This window comes from Trachinotus anak, unplaced genomic scaffold (assembly GCF_046630095.1).
Source record: "Trachinotus anak isolate AG129_WGS33_773 ecotype Australia unplaced genomic scaffold, CSIRO_AGI_Tana_v1 ptg000003l, whole genome shotgun sequence".
In the NCBI taxonomy this organism is placed as follows: Eukaryota; Metazoa; Chordata; class Actinopteri; order Carangiformes; family Carangidae; genus Trachinotus; species Trachinotus anak.
In genome coordinates, this window is record NW_027273854.1 from 10,198,640 (window position 1) to 10,221,268 (window position 22,629).

The 22,629-nt window shown below is 40.8% G+C and overlaps 1 protein-coding gene across 2 annotated transcripts; it reads left to right on the top strand.

Annotated features, from left to right (window-relative positions):
• The first annotated feature begins 332 nt into the window (after positions 1-332).
• LOC139615825 (protein VCF1) lies at positions 333-6,036 on the top strand. 2 transcript variants are annotated; one of them, XM_071473545.1, is made up of 3 exons: positions 333-1,209; positions 1,727-1,844; positions 3,328-6,036. In XM_071473545.1, exons 1-3 carry the CDS (start codon positions 1,193-1,195, stop codon positions 3,547-3,549), a joined length of 357 nt encoding a protein of 118 aa, XP_071329646.1. In that variant the 5' UTR covers positions 333-1,192; the 3' UTR covers positions 3,550-6,036. The 2 variants fall into 2 exon arrangements, with proteins under 2 accessions (XP_071329646.1, XP_071329645.1); XM_071473544.1 differs by lacking the exon at positions 333-1,209 and adding an exon at positions 1,235-1,418.
• The last annotated feature ends 16,593 nt before the right edge of the window (positions 6,037-22,629 follow it).

Genomic DNA, 22,629 nt, shown 5'->3' on the forward strand with positions numbered 1-22,629 from the left:
ACTGTGGTAGGTTATAAAATTACCATAACTGTCTTACGGAGAGATGGGCTGCTGCATGCTCACTGTCTGTTACAATGTAGATTTATTTTTTATTGCAGCCAGTTTGGTCATTTCTTACTTATTATTACATCCAGCTACATGTGCGGAATAAAACCTTTCTATTGTAAACAGCGACATCTTTTGGGAAAATTCATATTGTGTCGAGCCCTAGGTCAATATTTGTCGGCTTGGGTGTCTGATTAAGGCTAATTGCATTTTTATAGCAGGACACAAATGATCAAAGTTATGGTGTTTAGCAAACTTCAGTGAATCATTAAATTGATAAGAAGCTTCCGTGTAGACTATTGCGCTGCAAAATCTGCGCCGTTGTCTTCTTATGGTGCCTTAATGTGCTGCTCGTAAAATCCATTCTTCTTTATGAAATTAGTTTACCTCTATAACATGTAATCCACAAAAAAGTAATAGGGTACATCACTTTTGTTACCATCATTGTCAGTATGGCTGCCATACTAACTACACTTTACATCTCTTGATCAACAGGATACTCTAGTCTAATTCACTAACTGTCATAATATACATATGTTTCATTGTCTGACAGCTCTTGAAAGCACCATTGCTGTTTCTGCCGTGTCTGCGCAGCCGCAGTGCCATGTAAACACAACTGCCGCGGTTGACTGTAGCTCGGGCTAATATCGCTAGCTAAATTGAGCTAAAGGAGCTGTAATTTTATTCGGGCTGTTGTACAAAGATCATTAGACTTTTGTGAAAGAAACTACGCTAATTCTGCGATATGTGCCGCAGTCAGCTAACTAATTAAGAGCATCAGCTAAGAAGGTTAGCTAGCGGTGACGTTAGCTTGTAACCAATGATAAAGCCTTTTCGGACTGGCTTGTTAACTAACTAGCCCATGAACCCCCGGCCGTTTTATAGTTTAAAAGAATGTGTAATTTGTAACTATTAGCTGTATTTGCTCAATTTGTTAGTGTTACCAAAATGACTAATTGCACCATGGGATTATTCAGCGTAATTAGCTAGCAAGGCAAGGTTAGTTTTGCTAACTCAAGTGACAGGCCATCGACTGACAGGAAACAAGCTACGTTTTCAGGTCGATAACATCAACCAGCCGGGTCCTCCAGTCTGGTCAGAACAAACACAACAAGGAAACTCGACGTGGTTGATTAAGTGTCATCTTATGTTGACTGAAAACAGGTGAGCGAGGCCTACCGTAGTCAATGTAAGGAAATGCTTTCTGAAACAAGTAGTGGAGTAACGTAACTTTGGCCTTTAGTAGCCGCTATCTTCAGCCATTTAAAAGTGTCTTCATCATGCTAACAAATGATCGGGATTCACACATGCGAACTGCTGTTCGTCGCGCATTTGTTAGACCAGCGATGTAACCATCTGAATTTGACAACTATGTAATTTACTTTCTTTGTTCTCGTTGTTTCACCGTTGGCAATACAGTTAGCTTGTTTTGGGTACAACAGTGCGGCTCACGATGCAGTCAGACATTATGCAATGGCTTTTACGTTTAATAATAGGTCAGTAGAGCGTTATGTATACACTGAAAGAACCAGATAAGAGTGGAGAGAAAATGTACTGTTTCTTTGCTGAAAAGTTTAGCCGCCTTCCTCAGATGTACTCTGACAAATTGGTGAGATTATACATTCATGTGTGACCAATACAGTGATGGCATATATCTGTGTATATGTGTGTGCCCAAACAGGAAACGGCAGCGCAGTGGTGGTGATGAGGAGAGTGGCCACCTGGTGCCCCAAGCCAAACGGCAGAGCAGAGCTCATCCTCTCTCTCCTGAGCCAGGCCGGGATGCCTGGGACTCTGAGGTACAAACAAGGGTCAATGGATATAAAATTTTAAGATGGAAGAAACTGAAACAGAGACTGGGCAAACAATTGTCTTCATATAACTTTTAAATGGCAGCAGTTTCTGTGAGGTTGCTTTGACTCCTGTGGTTCGGTTCACTTGCTCTGAACCAACAAAGAAAAACACAAAAAAGATGCATTGATGCCTTTTTAGTTGTAGTCTTTTTTCTGTTCACTCAGATTCATTACAAACATACAAAGTAGGTGTAAATGTGAAGTTATATGCACTGACAGGTAAATCATTTATTGGACAGTTTTGACAATATTCGTCATGCGTCATCAGAGCTGCGTGTACCCATATAAGGGAATCATACTTGGTGACTGAAAACAAATCAATCAGTAATTTACTGTGCCTTATCTGTGTGCTTATTTTTGCTGGTAGTAACAGTGAGCTCGCAAAGAAACAGGTAGTTATGAACATTATTAATCAAAACTGCAACTGGATCTCAGATGTCACAGATGGTGATAATTAGAGAGAAGCAGTATAAAAAAAAGACCATCTTGTTCCTTAATTACTTCATCTGTTGTAACAGAAGACTCTTTAAATTGTGGGGAATCCTCACATTTCATGTGGTGGTGGGTATGTGTTACCGCAGTTATCAAAAATTTTGCCAAGTTACATAGGTTGTACAGTAGATAACTTATTGGATACTTCCCATCATCAAAAGAGGTATGTAATGGTTGTTCCTCTTTTGCATTCACACTAAAATCACTTGTGGTGGTGCTTTCAAAACACAAATGAACCACATCAGAGTTTGCTTCAAAGTGGACAAACGGCATGTAACTGTAACTGTGTAGCAGATATTGCAATTGTGATGAGTCACAATTTCAATTGGAATGGTCAAGTTTGCATTTCATTTTCACTGAAAAAGATATAACAATGATGATGATGTGATTTTTGTTTTGGCTTGTACCAAACAAGCATGTTTCTTTACGTCTGGAGAATATTATTTATAGGCCAGGGTGTCTCTGTAGCACCATAATGCTTCATTTATTGTATGTTGTGACACATTTTACCTTTTTCATCAAAAACAAAAAAAATGGAGCTCCAGCTATTTGGATATTGCACTTAAATAAATGGAAAAAAAAAAAAAAAAAAAAAATATATATATATATATATATATATATATATATATATATATATATATATAATTATAATATTTTATTATTTTTTAATTGTTAAGCCCTACTCAATGTAGTACATGGACACATCCTTTGTAGACACACATCAAGTACTGAAGTTGCTGCTGCCAACATGCTGCTTTTGCTAAGTTGTCCATGTGTGATTCGCATCAAAATATAAAATTAAATGCCACTATAGACTCTGAAATGTATTTCCATGTAATTGTAGAACCCCTGGATATTCACAGATTTATATCTTTCTAGTCATAAACGGTGGACCAGGTTTGCTGTCACACAGCTAATGTTAACATCTGCATTTCAGTCATCCAACAGTGAAAGCAGCAGCAGCATCAGCAGTCCAGAACATGCCGCTGGCAGCTGTAGCAGTCGGTGTGTTGTGGGCCCCTGCAGTCCCCTAAGCTCTGGCGACTCCTCAGAACTGGCTGGCCCTACAAACCTGGTGTCCTACCTGCAGATCAACCGCATCCTGAAGGAGGCCCACTTCCAGAGCCTGCAGAGCCGTGGCCAGCTCAGAGACACATGATGACTTACTGTCCTACTGTCAGCCACCAGAGGACCGAGTCCCTGAAGCATGTTGGAGCACCACATGCTGAATCACTTCACTCAGCTCTTCCCCACCCATCTCCAGTTACTGTGCTCTACATATCTGTGGATGGAGACCAGCTGCTGGTCAGGTATCTGGAGAGTGATCATCATTCAAGTAAATCAAAGTGATAATTATTTTAGCAATAATAACTGTGTGATCCACTTAAACATTTTTTGTGATCCACTTGATTTCTGACCAGTCTGGTTTACATGCTGCTCTGAGAGCCTTTATAGTGACTGATTGATGATGAATTCCAGTGTTTTGTCTTAAATGTTGTATGAAAACAGTGCTACTGGAGCTGCCCAAATGGCACCAAACACAATTTTAGGCCGGTCAGTGTGACCCGTTTAGTCTCCTTGTAGGGTACTTGGTTGTTTTATGCTGAATCTGATGTCTGTGTAAGTACATGGACCAGTCTCAGGGAGGATTTGCACTTGTCTTGGTACTGCTCATTTGTTTTTATATTCAGACAGTGACTCCTTTACAGGGGGCTGTAGAAGACATGGGTGTGAACTTGGCCAAGGAAGTTGTTTTCTGTCCTTATTTTGTTAGTTTAGAGAGTATTTAAAATCTTTTCATTAGATTTCAGTTAAGTACAGTGGAGAGTCAGGAAGCCATGGAATAAGTGAGTTGATTTTAGCACGGATCATAAATTAAAAGGATTCCATAACACTGCCAGACGGAGTTTTGAATAAATTTGCAAATTTTCCACGCAGGCCTACAGTGAGGGCCTCTGTTGTCTCAAAGTCTGTTCCCCCGTTGATGTGTGTTTCCCCTAACCTTAACAACCTTATCCTAACCCTAACCACCGAGGGGGGCGCTACAGGTTGTAATAGGAGGGAAACTCTGTCCAATGGGCTAAAAGACACAACAGTGGTTAAGAGACTGATGGGGCCAGTAAAACCATTATAAATTTTTTGACTGATGTGGCAGCTCACCATTGGGATTTGCCCTGTTATGCCCGATGTCCACGCTTGTTGTAACGGTGTTACTGAGGACGGGTGTACATCGGCTGCACTTCATCAACCCGAGAATGGGATGTCGATGAAGCTTGTTAGCCTTGTGAGGCTTTCCAACCATTATATTAATGTTTCCAGCCGAGCCATCCAAAGACCCTGACGCTTAGGCCTGGTGGGCTGCCATGCTTCAAATACACTAGTGGAAACCTTGCACATCCAATTCTAAGTGCAGATTCAAGTTTTACAAACATACTTGATTGTTAATATGTTGTACAGCCTTGGCAGTGGTGTCTCCAAGTGTTGCTTTCTAGCTATTATTTTTAAGTTTTAGTTGTAGTGTTTTAGTGATCTTGACATAACCCACTTGGTCTTCTCATGATCATTATAATAATGCTATAGATTGTGACATGGGAATAATTCTGTATAATCAGGAGCATTGCCAAATGTCCCTCATATTTGATATCCGAATTTAACAGTTATGATTATAAACTGATGTGACTACAACCAAAGGAAGGGTCCATGTAATGTCATTGTAATATTCCCTTATAGGAAGTGATGGTGGATCTGTGCTGGTCAGCAATTAGTTAACAATATAATGGCCTTGGATACGAAGCAATGTTAGGCAGAGATTGCATGTTTGTGAATTAAGAATAGATGGATAATGGCTTCATCTTGCACATCTTTTCTAATAACAGTGAGAATACAGATTGATTTATGTCAAGATCGATCATGAGATAACTATGTCAAGATCATGAGAGAATAATTTAGAATATTTTGATCATTATGATGTTAGGTGAGATAAATTAGGCAGTTTTTTTTTTTTGGTTTCTTGTGATCATGGGAAAAATGTAATGTGATCACATTACCAATTTGAACTTTCTCATGAACACAAAAAGAAAACTACAATAGTAACACCCATGAAGTCTACAATTTCTTAATCTTTTTTTTTTTTTTTTTTGTATTGGGGAGCTGTTTGATGTGGCATTTGAGCATGTAGGGAAATGTAGTTCTTTCAGTCCAGAGGTGGTTACAGCCTTTTGGAACAAAAAGACAATTCCCTGGCTTTGTTTGCTATTTTACTGGAGCCACTAAAATGCTGTTTTAGTTGCAGACGAGCCTTTCTACCTGTGCACTACCATTCGATGGTTGCTGTATGAATGTCCGTGTGCACTGAACATCCAGGTACAAGCACTGACCGTAAGGCTGTGCATCTCTTCTTTTCTCAAATTGGGATTGGTTTTGTTGCTGAACCTACATCCCAGGAGTAAGCTCAGCTGTTTATTTTTATTTCTATTTTTTCAGACTGGTGTGTCAAAACTGAAAGCATTTTGAAGATGTGGTTTATTTTTTTTCAATGATATATTTTTTTGTATTTAGTAATGTACATGACATTAACCTGCCATTGATTTTTTTTTCTTGTAAATATCCCTTCATTTCGAAAATAAAAATTAATGTTTTGAACAAAGGCATTCTTTACTCTTAGACACATGCATAATTTTTATTCTTTCTAATTGCGGTATAAGTTATAGAAGGGTGAAAAGTCAAGGCAACAACAAGGCATTTCTTAACATTGTATAATAAGGCTTGAATATGGTGACGCTCGGATGGTCTGGGTCTACAGTATTTGAACCGTGTTTCAACAGGAAATACCTGTTAGGTTTGCGAGCTATGTAATGTATGTGCATACAGGAATTCCCTCTATCCCTTTTTCCTCCAAATAGCCAGTAATGAATGACTCCCCATGCATTGAGACCATCATTAATGAGATATGACCTGTGTCTAAGGGAGGAGCAGTGAAAGGTTTCTTTAATTAGCACGCTACATGTCCTTGTCTTGTCACACACACAGTAACAGATTACATACATTAATGCACCACACGTAACCACGGTTACCTTGCTAGCTACTGTGGGTCCTCATTACTTGCCTCCCTTGATCATCCCCCTCCGCTCCACCTCTACTAAGTTAGAGATGACGAATGAGCCAATGAAAATTCAGGATTAGCAATCTTTCTGCATCGTGACAACATAGCTCTTTGTGTTCTCGGGTGCATGCCCTCTCATTATCTTGAAAGACAGCTACCAAATATACAGCACAGCATCATATAGAGAGGCACAATTAGTGAGCAGTAAGTGAACATTTCGTCTGAGCGTCGTCTGAGGTATGCCTCTTTTAAACAGACTTTAGTATCTAGAAGCAAACATATTAGAGCCAGGCATGCGCTCTGTAATTAAGGTGGTGAGGATGCAATTAGCAGCAGCATGGATAAATATTTTCCCAGTGATAATCTAAATTTATCTTTGAAAAAAACATTATCGCATATTAAAGAAATAATTTACCCTAAAATGCAAATTCAAAGAAGCCTCCAGTTTCCTATCAAGGTTTTTATTTCAAACTATTGATGGTAAGTGCTAATGCTCCTGTGTCTTATACACACTGTAGGAGAAATTTGGACTAAGTGTTCACATTGGGCTGCAAAAAATTTAAATTATTCTGCACACGCTGTTTAAAATAACTGCTTCTTTTGGAGGTAGAAATGTACAGACACCGTTCAAATGCTAACAGGAAATGTCATTCATTGGATACAGAAGCCCCACGCTGCCAAAAAAAGTTTTCTTTTGCATAGAACAAAAAGTAGAACACTGATGGCTGCGCCTGCTCCAACTTGTCACTGATAACAAGCCCAGTATTGCTAAGTACACATCCTACTCAGTGTATTTTGTTGGCAGTGGACATTCAGAGCCCAGATGTTCATGAAAAGAGCAGTAGAGGGCAGCACACTCTGAATGTTAGCTGGACACAAACCATATTCCTCGTAGTCTAAATCTCGTAAATGTTTGAGAATTCTACAACAGGATCAGAACGTGTGGGATGTGTAGAAGATATTTATCTTTAATCTGTTTTCACGCACACACACGCACACATTGTCCTTTCCATGCAGCGCACAGATATGAAGGTGGGCGGTGATGAATGGCTCGTATCAGTTGAGTGGAGAGGCAGGAGAGAGTTAAATGAACTGTCCTTGTTCTGGGGTCTATGTATGCACATACATTGTTATATTTTTACCATGGCCAGCGAAAAAGATCTGGGTTAGTCCATAGTTCCTTTTCTTCGTGTCCTCTATGCTAAGATTCCCATCTCTCCACAAAGGCAAAAGCACAGTGAACATCAGCTACACACTACAGGACAGACAAGCAGACAAACTACTGCATGTTTTCTATTTATCAGTGTCCACTTCACCTTCAACTTGCAAATTAAAACAAAATCTCCTTGGATAATCTTACGTCCAAGATTACTTGGAAAGTAAAAGGAAACTGTTCACAGGACAGTCCTTCAAGCGATTGTCTTTGAAATATTCAAAACATAAATACTGTCAGGGCTAAAGGAGCATGAGAAAAGAAAGAGAAAGTGAGTTAAAGCTGATCTGGTCACCCTTGCCTCTCTATGCCAGACTTTGGCTGAGTTGTGTTTGGGCAGCTGTTGCCTGGCATGAGATGGTGATTGGGTTGGCATCAAGTATGCTGCTTTCCCTCGCCAGCCAACACAAACATCTGCTTTGCCTCCCCACCACCATTTCACTCGATATCAAACAACAAAGCTCGCCTGCTCTGCTGCCCCCATGGCCATCCGAAGAATTAATGACCCGCCGAGCACATTAGCGGTGCCCTATTGCCCTGGCCTGGCTGGAGCGGGGAATAGGGAAAGCTGTGGCAGGCGGACGAGGAGAGGGAAGGGTTAGTGGGTCAGGAAGATAAAGTACTTTACAGGTCAGGAATTAAGATGAATAAGGAATTCAGGTGATATTGGGGTTGTTATTTATGCAGGCTTTTGTCATTTTGTCATTCATTTTACAGACTAAACTTGATTTCATGCAGAGTTATTGTTAGAAAGTCTGTATTTTTATTTATTATTTTTTTTTTTGCATTGCATTGCACCTAAGAAAGTACAGTATTATTTTGTATGTTTGACAATTCACCAGGGGGCAGAGGGAAGCAGGTGACTCAAGTTGAAGAGAGAGGTTGTTGAAATACAATATATATGGCTATTAAGACACAGCACTCAGACTGAAACGACCTGCTCTTGAGTAAAAACAAAAACTGAGGAGGATCTTCGTCTTTATCCTCTCTGGACCAGCCCATGCCGCTCCTGTTAGTGCTCACTCTTTCCCCAAGTGTTGCTGTCAGGGTGTGGAGAGGAGGACTGGGTTATCTCACTGACTGTAGCCTAAACATGCTGCCCTAATGCAGCTGAGAAACAGTCGTCATTTCCCTAAGCAAAAGAAAGCAAACAGTTCAGCCACAGTCTATGGAGCTGTCTGCAGTTTTAGTGCTTTGAACGGGCTGAGCAGAAAAGCGAGATAACTGACGGACTCGGCATGCTTGGGTCACTGTCTCCGGTTCCACTTTATGGCCTCCCTATTCAATTTCACACAATGCGCTCCAGAGACAATGTACAGTAGAGTGTTTTCATTGCACAGCGAAGTTACAGTCAAGGCCCCAATCAATCATAATAAATGTTCACCCCAGAAGACATAAAGAAAGGCTGTGAGCAGTTTCTTGTCCAACATGCAGACCACAACTGTTCCTCCTTTTATGGTTGCTTGTGAGAATATTCCCACACCCTGTCTTGTATTTGTAAAACGTGATGTTTACGTGGTTCAGTTTTGTCCTGTTCAGCTGTCAACACTCAGGCTTTCAACCCAGAGAGTCCCGGGGAGCAGAAGTGCAATACTTTAGAGGGAGCCGTGCTAAGTGGGACTGTTTAGGGTGGCTGGGTAGAGCATGCACTCAGCACACCACCATATAGACTGCTGTTTTCTAAATGGGCCCTATTAACTGAATAGGAATAGGCTGCATTCGTGCCTGTGCTGTTAGCTCAGAGAGGACATGCTACATGGCACACACAGCCTGGTGTCGTCTCCACATGGCTGACCTGCCACACTGTTATGTTTCAACACCAGAGGAGTGATATGGCGCCGCTCACTGCCACCAAGGTGCAATTTGTTGCATTTGGACTATAACTGTCAGGAAGAGATATACCCTCACTTAAATAGCCGCCCATAATCTGCCCCTCTCCCTGTGTTATCCTAATTGAACCCATGGGCGGCCAACGCCATCAATAGCTGAGCTCATCTGCAAATTAATAAAACATGGGCCCTCACCAAATCTATGCTTGTGATAGACCTCGAAGCTACTTAGACACACTAAAGGAGAGTGTTTGTGATTGTTATTTGCAAAAGAAATGGAGGCACAATAAATGTTCTCATTTTATCTTTCAGCAGTGATGAGCACGAGTTCTTATAGCTCCCACGGTCCGTCCTGTATTCCCTACGAGCTCCTCTTTCTCCTCCTTCCTTCCTTTTCATAATGGAAATGCTTATTAAAGCCATCATCCACCATTTACCTAAACATGCTTTTTGCAATCTACCCCGTAATGCGGTGATGTTGGATCAGTGGCTACAGGGCTTTGAGGTGCACAATCCAACTGGTTCAACAGGTGATCGCCACACAGGGCGTTCTGTTTTCTCCTCGCTGCTGACTGATACACGCTGGCACTGTTAACAAGTGCCACATCAGCACAAGTACAGGGGGGGGCTTTTGACTTTGTGTTTATTTTGACTGTCTGGACTGATGCCCAGCGTGATGTGGGAGACGGTGAAAGAGGTGGTCATCATAATAAGACCTAGATCTTAATAACAACAAGTGTGTCCTGGAGGATACTAAAAAAGCAGCCAGAGGTTATTAAAGACATCTATCATGTCTGTTGGGCTAGCAGTCACTCGGTCACCGTCCCCTCCTCCTCCTCCTCCTCCTCTCACCATTGACGATCACTCCTCTGTTGAACATGAAACCAAGGCCGTGGTGACCAAACTTTCATCTCCTTTCTTCTTCTCTTTTTGTCTTCCACACTGAAATCGCATGTCTAGCACAAGTCCCTTTGTTTTCACACACACAAAACCCAAGGCAGACTTTTAAAGACTGTGACCTCCTACTGTTCCTCCGAAAGGAAGGCCAAGCCCAAAGTGGCATCGCACTCTGAGGGAAGGCAGGACTCCTACAATATCAACACAACGTACCTGGCCTTGAGTGCATCTCAAAGCTTTTGGTCTATTCATGGGCTTATTTTACAGCTCAGTCAGTGTGTACAGATGAAAAAGAAAAAAAGAAAGAAAAAAAAAAACGCCTCTCAGGACATAAAGAAAGGAATGTTGTAAAAGCTGGAAGGCCATGACAACTTGATGAGCCATCAAGACTGACTGTGAACAACCAGAAACATGGAGGGAAAAAGCTGACATCACAGAGCTCGGTTATATGGAGTCATGCATATATGGACAAAATAGAAAAACAAACTGACTCTCCAAAGAAAACAGTGAGTAATCCTTGGACAGAGTATTGTTTGGGCATGCACATGCATTGCTGAAACACCTCGATGCCACAGTGAATGATGGCGCACACTTGTCTATGCTGGACCAATTACAAAAGGGGGGGGGCGGTGAAAAAACATGAGAAATCATCAAAACCAGAAGAGAAACGAGTTCCCATGAACAATATACACAAAGACGAACCCTTTCATCCACAAAGCTTTGATGGTTGTGCTTTAATACTGCAAACAAAATATATTTTTTTTAAAATGCATCTATCCTCAAGACAGTTACACAAGCACGATAAATTACACAAAAAGGTTGATATTAAGTTGAATTTGATGGTGCTTGAGCTTAATTTTAAAGAACACAGTTCTGGAATATTTCCACTTTGTGAGACTTTGTTCCACTAGATTTCAGAGAGGGAAACATTGCACCTTTGCACTCACATCAGGTTCAGTTTAACTGTCATGAGGAGTACTGAGTACTACAGTACAGAACATGTAACGCACTTCCTAATGTCTTCTGTGGCTTTTCAAAGTTTGAATAAATAGCTCTGATGACGTCATCAGGGTTATCTTGGCTCCTGCTTGAAACTTCAAATTTGAAACAATAAGCCTGCATTACAATCTGGAGGTGAGGAGTTTATAAGATGTGCACATTTAGGAGGCAAAAAGTCATTTAATGCCAGACACTATTTAGTTGTATAATGGGAATTGTGGGTTGTAAGCTCTGCCTATTCTAGGTACTAATAGTCAGGATATCTTGGCCTCTGCTGCCTTGATTTTGACCTTTATTTGCAAATCTGTCTCCTCTGAGCCCCCACCTTTAGGAAAGTGCAATATTAAATAGCTAGACTACCACTTTAAAGTAATAGTTTGACATTTTGGGAAATATGCTTTTTCACTTTCTGGTGGGGAGTTAGACAAGAGATGGATATCAATCTCATGTCTGTCTGTTAAATATAAGGCTAAAGGCGATAAAGGCTAGCAGCTGGTTAGCTTAGCTTGGCATCAAGAATGGAAATGGGAAAACAGCTCCGTCCAACAGTAACAAAATCCGCCTACAACCTCTCTTAAGCTCTGAATTAACATGATAAATATTGTTTGTTTAATCTGTAAAAAAAAAACCAAAGTGTAAAACAATGACAAGTCGTCATTTTAAGGGAAGTTATGTGCCAGATTATGGTTGTGCATAACCTAGTTCACCACTCCCCATATAATAAACACTCAAGAGGCAATAGTTTTCTCAATGGTGAGAAGTAAAGTGAGATTTCAGTGAGATCTATGAAATGTGAAGCACTGCATTGTGGGATTATTTGCAGAAAGTGGTGTTACATGCTGTGAACATTTTTTTCTTCCTTAATGACAGCATTTTATAGTGGATATCTATATGCTCAGAATTCAGATGCAGTCAAAATACAGTGTACTATAGTAAATAGGGAGTGATTCTGGACACAGCCATTGTCATGGTAAGGTACAGTAACTTCCAGAGCTATGTCCCAATTCAGGGGTTGCATCCTTCCAAGGATGTGGTTTACCAAGGTCTGGCCCTTGGTATCTGTTGTAGACTGCGAAGGCTGGACAGAAATGAGACGGTGTGGCTAACAGAGAATTTTCGCTTCGCATCACCAGTTGTGCCTGGCCTTACCCTTGTGTCGCAAAGGGCTCTGTCGCAAAGCGCGGCTCCCGTCGCCTGGCAATCTTGACAACACATAACTGTTTTGTACATAAACTTGAGGTTTTAAGGCCCTTGGTTTTAACAGTTGTATCATTAGCTGTTCAACTGAGCTAAAACCCAAAACTCATATTCAAGAGTGTAATCCTCGGGCTCTCTGTCGCTGTTGGTCTGGTGTTTTTGCCCATTGTTTTTTGTATGAATGATAATTAAACATTATAAGTTATTATAAGTTATTATTTAGTGAGCTTCAGAAGGGCTGGTAGTAAAGCCAGTTGTTTCCCTGTTTCCAGTCTTAATGCTAAGCTAAGCTAACCAGCTACAAACTGCTGCTTCATATGTAACAGACAGATATGAGAGTGGCGTCAATCTTATCTAACTTTCGGTCTAAAAGTGAATAAACCTACTTGCTAAAATGTTAAACTTTTGCTTTCAGTGAATCATCTTTAATGGGCAACCATAGAGTCACTTTGCTTGAAAAGATATTATGCGACACGTTAGTAGGATGCATTGTTGAAGTTGAGACTATCCAAGACTGGATGACGTAGTTTGACCAACTACATTAAAATGCTCCCTACAGCTTTCTGCATTAATAATTTAGTATTCTGAAAGAGACCATTCTTCACCAAGAGCGCCGTTACTTCTGATGCCTGGGCAGCATATTTCACTGCTTATAGTTAACTACAACTTATTTTGTCATGTTGTTCATGAACCCGTCACGATAAATGTCATTTTTCGGATCAAATCAGAATCACACATAGACACAATGCCAAAACAGAAACCCAACACAAATTTGTTTCATTAAGTGTGGCCTTCTCAATTCTCAAGTGTCATTTACTGGGGCTGTCTGCATTCTCTTTAATGATTTACTCCTTTCAAACTTCAGTGGAAACATAATATTTTACATCCCTCAGAATGTCTTGTGTAGTGCAACAGAGCGTTATGTCGACTTTCATTACTGGAATGGGAGTTTTTGAAAGAGTAAACCTTGAAGTTTGTCCAGGCTGCCTTGTTGAAATTTGCTGTGTTGGTTAACTTTTTTTTTTTTTTTAAAGAAGTCACTCATTGTCATTGTCACTACCCATAAAAAGTGGAGCCCAAAGGACATTAAGTGGAGGATTTATGGCTGCCATATATTTGAGTGGAGGGCTGCTAAACCTTATGAAGTCTCTCTTGGCGCTGTAAGGTTTTGCTTTCTCTGTCTCGCTCTGTTGGTTTTTTCCCTGTTGCTTCAGAGTGCCTACAATTTCCCTTTCTTTATTTTCATTGGCATTTAAAGAGCACGGCGCTCTGTTGAATGTAGTCATTCAATAGTGAGCTTTTCAGCGCGCGCACACATAACGCACACACACATAAATACATTAGAACACACGCGCATGCACACACACAAAGAAAGCAGCTGTGAATACGCAGAGAGTAGACCCTGACTCTCCTGTTCAATGCCACTGAACGCTGGAACCCAGCAAGTTTTAGACGTACACCAGGTCTGAAAGCATTTCTCTCTGTCTGTGCTCCTCATTGTTGGGGGGCATTAATTGATTGGCTTGGTTTCTATTCCCTTTTGTGAAGTGGCTTTAGTCCTGGCTTTATGAAGGTTGCTGAAATCTATTCAGACCATTCTCTTTGCCTGGTGGAGCAGAGCACAGCGGTGGAGCAGCCGCTGTCTGCACCTTTATTGGTGGAAATCGCCCTTGCACATTTTAATCTGCCATCTCCTGGGGTCATATGTCTCATTAAGTTTTATATTATATCATCACACAAAAAAATGACTTTCCTCATTTTATTTCCTCGATCTTTTGGCTCTCAGTCACCATCATATTTTGCTAGTTCTTAGATATTTTCAGACTGTGTATATTAGTATATTGGTTTGTATCCATGGCCTGTTTTGAAAGAGTTCATTCTGAGCCATCTGTAATGTGATTTAAAACTTTTCATTTTCAATTATTTTCCATGGCTCATGGCAGGACAAAGATGAGACACAACATCAAAACCAGTTACCCTTTCCAATGTTGTGGATGTTGTGGCTGATCGGTGTATGTACTGCTGTATCAAAATAGAAAGGTATATTGTCTGCCTTCTGACTTAACCTTGTATGAATGCTGTCTGTGTGTCAGCAAGGATCTGTGGATGAATAGAGGCAGTCACCAGGATGTAATTGACCGCACACAAGATCAAAGTGTGTTTGCGCAGCAACATTTTATGATCTACTTTTTAATGCAGAAATGTGACAAAATGCTGGAAGACTATGTACACACTCCGAAGTACGTTCCAGTAATTAAACAATTAGCTGTTTTTCCTCGCATGAAACAGCCAACTTGCACCTTAAGGCTATCAGGAGCTACAATAATCCTGACAGGGAGTAATCGGAGAGGGAGGTGTCAGACTCAAATCATCAAAAAAAGTGGCGTTATTGAATTTGACTCATGTAAGCTGCAGACTACTGTGCCTGCTTTTTTTTTTTTTTTTTTTTTTTTAAACACACACACACACACACACACACACACAGTCACACATACACATGCAGTAACAGCTCATGCAGATGGTCCTATATCCACATCTGGCAACAGCTGGAGTTGTGAGCACATCTGTTCCATCCTGTGTGGAAACAGAGAGGGTTGCCGTTGCTTTAATACTGACCTCCTCTTACATATTTTCACTTTTTGATCCACTGTGGTACCACAGCAGCAAAAAAAACCCCAGCACCAGCAGGGTTCTCTTACGTTCCCCTGATTCAGACAGAATGGCCTATCATGCTCGCCCGAGGGGAACAAATGTCTGCCCAAATCACATCGTTTACACTCTCATACACATCGTTTCCCCTCCTTCTTTGTGTTCTTGCTTCTTTGATTTCACTGACTTTCTTTGGCTCCCTTCCTCTGTTGTTTTACTTCTTTATTCTCTCTCTTTCTCTACTTTTCTGCGCATCTTCTTTTCCTCCTTCTCATGTCTACATTTTATATTGATGCGGCTGGTGAATTGCCTTGAACTGCTTTCTTCTGTGGGCCACAGACAGCTAAGATCAGCAGCTGTGTCTGTAGGAGACACATGCCAAGTCAAAATTTCTATAGCTACAAGGATATGTGGTCCATTTGTTTGATGGCATTTCAGCATAGCTGATATATCTCTACGTGATCTTGATATGGCCTGTGCAGGTGGCAAAACAGACTGAAAAGATGCAAAGAATTTCAATTTTAAAAACTTCGAAATAATAAAAATGCAGCTCAAGACGCACGGCTTGTCTCTTACTCATTTAATTTCACTCTCCCATTCTTCTTTCTGGAGATCCATGAGACCTATTTCCTTTCTCCTCCATCACCTTCTACTTCTCTACATCTTACTTTTTACTTGGCCCATTTTGCAATCAATCTGCTGTTCATCTTATCTAATGAGCTCATTAGGATGTCTTAAGCAATGGTGATTGATAATAATGGCTTAGAAATGTCCCATCGATTCACTTCTATATCGGGCCTGTAAAGTAAAGGCTCTCTACATTAAAATCATAGGAGGTCAGCTTAACCCTGTCTTCTATCCGTCTCCAACATCTGTGTGACAGGTCCTTTGTTTTCAACACAACCGCCCCTCCCCCGCAGCTATTCATGATGAGCGAAACTGGTTTGTAGTTAACACGTCTGCTTGGCCTGGTGTTATAACATCTGTGTAAAGCTGCCTTAAAAGTGTGAGAATGCATTGCCTCTTGAAGGATCTATCAATGACTCCTTTGCAGTGCTTTTTTACTTCAGCAGGCTTACAATTTATTATATTTTACATGTTTACAGAGGGCAGTGAGTGAAACCTAAAGTTAACCGTAGACATCAAATTATTCCAGCCAAAAAAAACAAAGGAGACGTGTTGCAGTTGGTCAGTTTGCTGGAAGTCTTTAATTTTTATGGCTGGGCTTCTTAACAGCCATGACTGATGGAGCTATTTGACTTTAAAGCTGTAAGAGCTCCTGTTTGTAATGCAGGCAAGTTTCTGAGGCCACTGGCAATATGTCTAACGATATACTGCAGCTTTATGTATGCCGTTTGTATGTTTGCATTTGTGTGTGTGCATGAGTGAGGGAGAGAGAGATGGAAAAAGAAAGAAGAGAGGGTTGGGGGTGGGGGGTGCTAATGATAATTTGGGAGGGGGTGTGTGTGACAGATTTTGCACCCACATGAATAGCGCACAGTCAGCATGCAAGCTCAAATCACTTCAATAGTTTCACATCAACCAATTTAATGGCACAATCCCGGCCAGTGAAGTTTTTATTCCAAATCCTGTCCTAATGGCCTTTGAAAGTCTGCCACTTCCCCCTGGCTGACAGGTTGTGCATTTGGATCTAATTGAATCCATTTACATCCTGCACAAATAGAAAGCACATGGAGGCCTAACCACCTGGTTCTGATCAGCTACTGAGTTGGGAGAACCACGCTCTTCGGAGTACGCCCAGTGCCAGCAGGGGATACACTACACAGCGGAGTGAAAAGAGAGGGAGGGAAGGAAGAGAGAACACCTTTTGATATTATTCTTGGCACTAATTTAATTCAGTCTGAGTTCAGTTACCCCTTCACATTTCGGTGTATTCCTTGACTGGCAGACTGAGGTCTTTTACAGTTGTGTGAAATTTTACCACAAGGGGGAGTCCAGCAATACCCAGTCGTGTTATCACTGTGTCTGCTGATATGGACCTGCAAGCATTCATCTACAACAGCAAAAAGATGAATTAGGCTTTAAATTTTAGATTTAGTATGTGTCTTCAAGGTATGCTCTGACATACAGTCCAGATCTTCCCTAGATTAATGTTGCATTAAAAATAAATCCATCCTTGCTACCAAATGTAAGTCACACTAAAAATTCACAGGGGGTAGACAAAATGCTGTAACAATTGAAATTGAAAGTGAATTAACTCCTTAATTCATATTTAATATGCTGCTACAAAGGTGTGGGATATTGGCATGAATGACAAGCATTTGTCAGCGAATAAAATTTGAAGACTTTTGAGTTTTCAGGGTGAGAGAACTGACGACTAACAGAGTTTAAAAGAAGCCAAATCATTTGGACCCAAATTTGAAAGTAAAAAATTCAAATCATCGTGGTAAAAAACAAATACCAACAAACTGCCTCGACAAAGATGAGCAGGTGAGTCAAGCTGAAACTAATAGCACTGACAAAAGACAGACATGTGGCCTATATATACAGTGGTGACAATATTGCTCTGGGCTAAATAGTTTGCTAACTGATATTCAGCAGCAGTGTTCAAATACTCATATAATAACTCGAATGCTAAAGTGTTTTCTGTTTTTCTCATTTTTCATTAATGGAATAGTTCATTAATTTGCTTATCTGCACTTTTTGCCAAAAGTTTGACCATTCTCATGCCTGTCCACTAAATCAAGCTAAAGCCAGCAGCTGGGTGGCTAGCTTATTCATACAAAGACTGGACCCCATAAAATAACAAAACTGGTTTTCATATGGTTTTAAAACATCTGAGATAGGCTATAATATGTCAAGTAGATGAAATTTAGAGGTTTTGTTACCTTTGGAGAGAGACAGACAAGCCACTTCCTCCTGTTTGTGCTAAGATAAGCTAACAGGCTACTGGTGATAGCTTAATATTTATGGTACAGCTATAAGAGAGGTAACGTTTTTCTCATAAAGTCCTGCAAGAAAATTAATGAGCACACCACCCAGCATAGTTTCTGTGGGTTTTTACATTATTTTCATGTGGTCCGTTGTCTTTGTGATACTTGCGGCGTCATGAATTCTGGAAGGTCGGTGTCCACATCCTGAATAAGTGTCTCTGTACGCTGGATAGTGGCATGTGGAAAGTTGTTGTGATTATGCATCAGAATACACTGTCCAGTGTCTCTGCATGCCCTAAATTTATGCACGCCTGCAAATGGATATGGTTAATGGGGGCAGTGGGTAACATCATGACCTTCATCAGGTCCCCCTAGTGGTCCATCCCAGCCCCACCTCACGCCACATCTGGTTTGACCATCTCCACCCCAAACCCCTGCTAGCCACCCCCGCCTGCACCTCATCAATCCTCTGTGTCATCATTGCCACACTTCTGGCTATTGCCAAAGTAAGCCATGACACGAAGACGTGAAAATGATGAATGGACTTTTCCGGACAGGAAGCAGCGATGGTTGAAGAGACACCCCACCCTCACTCATCTTTCCAATCCATTTTTCACTTTCTTTCCTCTGCCACGTCTCTGTTGTCCATCCTCCATGAGTCAGTAGGAAATGAGTGATCACGTTCCACAAATATAGGCCTCCAAAATACGTCCAAATATGTGGTTTCTATTTTTTTTTTTTTTTTTCCAGAGAAACTTGACTTCTCCACAATGGCATTGAATGACCACCCTTTTTCTTTATTCAGTCTTGTGTTGATTGTGAGAAATGCAAAAAAACTGAAGAAACTCCCAAATTCAATGTAATTTTTTTCTGAAAACTTTGACCACTGGACATAGAGATTGTATAATACAATTTCACCCATGTATGTCCCTGTTTTTCAGTTTTGACAATCTCAAACATTGTAGTTCTCTGTGTTTACACATTTCGATCTGCAATGAGTTTAGTCCTCATGTCTCCAACCACAAGAATTAAATCAAACCTTGGGATGTCTGTAAACAATCCATTGTCATGTTGTTGTGCACCCATAGCATGTCCATTTACTACTGGACAATACTGTCCGTTAACTATTATATGAGTTGCTGTAGTTTTATTGGATGTTTTATCGAAGTCCCACTGTGTTGCAGAAGAGACATTATCAATCTCGATTGGCATAACCATTGGCTTGCGCTCACTGGCTTTTGTACTGCCCCTGAAAGCTGTAGAGGTTCTTTTAATGGCTCATAGCTGAGATATTCATCTCAAACTTTGGTCAGAAATGGTTATTACTTTTATAAATTGTAGCCATTTTCTCTGTCATATGTCATATGATTTTAATGTTTGTGTCAGGGTGTGTGTTAAGGCATTAGGGGCATGTTTTCGAACAGAGCAAGCCTTTAAAATCCCTCCATTGTCATCACTTGCATTTTGCCCTCATGAACTCTAGCTTCCAATATCAGACCAAAGAAACACTGCCTTGTTTCTTTGCTCCCTCAGGGCAAAGTGGCACTGGTAGATATTTAAGAGATTTAAGCCTCCTTTGTTTAGGGGACTGAAATGGTTCCTTCTCTAGCCCCCTAAAGCGCAGCATAGGAGTAAAATGACGTGCATTAATATCTTCATCTTCTATATGTCCAATTTAAGACAGGGAAAGAGTTTTATCTCCATCAAAGATGTGATGAATAAAACATTCAAGAATGTTGAATACAAGTTTTCTCAAGACCATTTGTTTTCTAAGCCTTTCAAAATAATCCTCCATGGAGTTGCATAGTTTGTCTGACATCAATTATTTTGAATAAGACAAACTGCTCTCGTTAAACCTGCTATACACAGCAGGGCAAATGTGAATATTCAATAAAAGACATAAAACCAGAGTATACATTTTCGGAAGAGAGTATAGAGACTTATTTCTCTGCAGTATGTCAGTGTGAATATGTTGAGAGATTCCCTTTCATGTAATTTGATTAGTGGACCAGGATTCCAGCGAGCCCTCACTCATTTACTATCATTCACAGGAAAAACAATTAAGCTATACATGCTAGCTATCAAGGAGACAACACACTCATGCACAGGCACAGAGATAGATAAAACACACACACACTCACATAGGAACACACACACATGCACAGGTCTCATTTAATCCTTTATGATGCGCCTTGAATTTGTAATGATTTTAATTAGGAAAGGTGCAGTAGGAGTCTACTCCGTGGCAATGCTGACACTCCAGGGTGCCTGGAGCCAATTAAAAATATGTGCTGATCAAACAGCCTGCACTCGCCATGCACGACTATCCCTCGGAGCCTCTGCTGCTGCTGCAGAGGGACGGCCAAGCTCAGGGCCTCTCGCTCTCACCGTACAGGCTGCAGAGACGCTGGCTGAGCTACACCCGACACTCTCCGCCCTGAGATATGGTGCACGACTCAGCTACTCCCATTAGCTGCATGCTATGGCAGGCAACGGACGCCCAAGCAGCGAGTAGAGGCCCCATAAGAGGAATCTTTCAGTTCTCAATCAAACATCTGTGAGAAAATATCACACACCTAGTTTGTCTCCACAGAGATCCTTTGTTTCCTCAAGGGAACTGGCTCAGCCCAATTTTCCCTCACACTCTGAGTGAGAACATCACATTAGATTAGAATTATATGACAATTCAGAGTGACAATTAAGCCTGGTATTAATTACACTGTGCCTTTTGTTTCAAGCAATCCCTGCGATTGTTGCCAGAGCCACCGTTATCCAAAACAGACACATTTAAATGAATCTGAGAGCAAGTTATATTTTCCAAATGTTAATATTCGTGAGGAATCCTTCATCTCTGTCACATCCTTTCCCTCCTCCCTCTGTGAAGTCCCTAGTCTCTCTATCATTAGGCATCTCTGTCCCTGGTGATTAATGATACTAATGAGCATGTGCAGCCATTCACTCTGCCACACATTATTCTGCCCTTTGGCTTAGGCCATGTGTCATGTCCTCTTGAGGACGGAGAACATGCTTCTCTGGTCAAACAATAATATCAACTTATATCTTTTGCAATATCTTTGTCAGAGGGGCACGGACACATACAGAAACATGCATATAGCTCACCTTTATTTTAAATGACAGCAAAGATATTACATTTTGGAAAAAAAAAATCATAATGAAACAGAAAAAAAAAGAGAAATATATTTATATGTACTGGTGGCACAGATTAATAAGCAGACAACATTTTACTGTATGTAGACTACATTTAAAGTCAGTTCTGTGTTCTATGCAAATACTTCTCAATGCATATCTGGTGGTGTAATCAAATGTGACAGCCTACTGCTACGGCTGACCTGCCAAATCTGAGTGGAGCCTGTAGTGACTTGGTGTGCGCCATCCTAAAAGATGGATCTCTGTGTTTTTTTTGGTTTTTTTTTTAATTCTTTCTCACACTTTCTCTCTTGCTTTGTGTGGCTCTATTTATTTGGCTGATCAGAAATCAACCCTTTCAACTACTCCAACATTTACACTACGATCCTGAAAAACCATTTATCAATTAATGGTAGAAGAATCATCTTCTACCATCATTTTACTCTGAGGATTCAAGAGCACATGTTGCTCATTGAGCTGACTGTGTCAGCTGCTGTTCTTCTCTCTTTTCCACTTCAGCATTGTTGTGATGATGTGGCGTTGTTAAACTTTTATCTTTGGCAGACGTTGCAGGCTTGTCAGGTGGGCAGCGAGAGTGATAACTGCATATTTGAAGATCCATAAAAGGGCTCCCATATCTTTGGGAGTCCCATCAGCCGGGACACTGAAATACGGCTCATCACTTTTATGTCGGAACCACAATCGGCCATTGGGATGTGAAATTAATATGACAGAAAGGCCATCTGCTATGAGGGAGCACAGTGGCAACCTTTTTATATACAGTCTATGGTGGCAACCAAGAAAACTGGTTAAGGCCGTGCAGAGGACATTTTTAATTGCACACTTCATGCGAAAAGCATATACATGTCATATAAACTGATTCGTTATTGGTGTGATGGCTGAGCTGGATTTATGGCAGCAAGCAAAGAGAGACAGGAAGAGAAAGAGATGCTTAGAAGAAAAAGAAAAGTAGTGCTTTGAGGTAGACGCTGGGACACGTCAGAGATTACTTTATAATCAATGCACCGCATCAGATAACTGTGAAAAAATGCATAGTTTTAGTCTTTGATTGTTCAAAGCTTGCTTGTCTCAGAGGTCATGGCATTTTAACATGCTCTGACTTCACTGCAAGCTTGTTATTGTAATTGTTGTTACTGTAGATACACATCAACATATGAGGCTTTTAACTACCTTTTAACTTGGCCTCACTTTCTCACTTGGGGCTGCAGCCTGCTGTGCAGCTAGGCCTGAATAACTGAATCCCTATTGATCTTTCATCAGGAACTGGTGGCACGGTCTCTGCACCTTCTTG

Bases quoted from the DNA above. Each gene is read 5' to 3' on its own strand.
- LOC139615825 (XM_071473544.1), top strand. From the start codon at position 1,336: ATGATCGGGATTCACACATGCGAACTGCTGTTCGTCGCGCATTTGTTA. The intron at 1,419-1,726 runs GTAATTTACTTT...GTGCCCAAACAG, and splicing joins CATCTGAATTTGACAACTAT to GAAACGGCAGCGCAGTGGTG. The intron at 1,845-3,327 runs GTACAAACAAGG...TCTGCATTTCAG, and splicing joins GGGATGCCTGGGACTCTGAG to TCATCCAACAGTGAAAGCAG.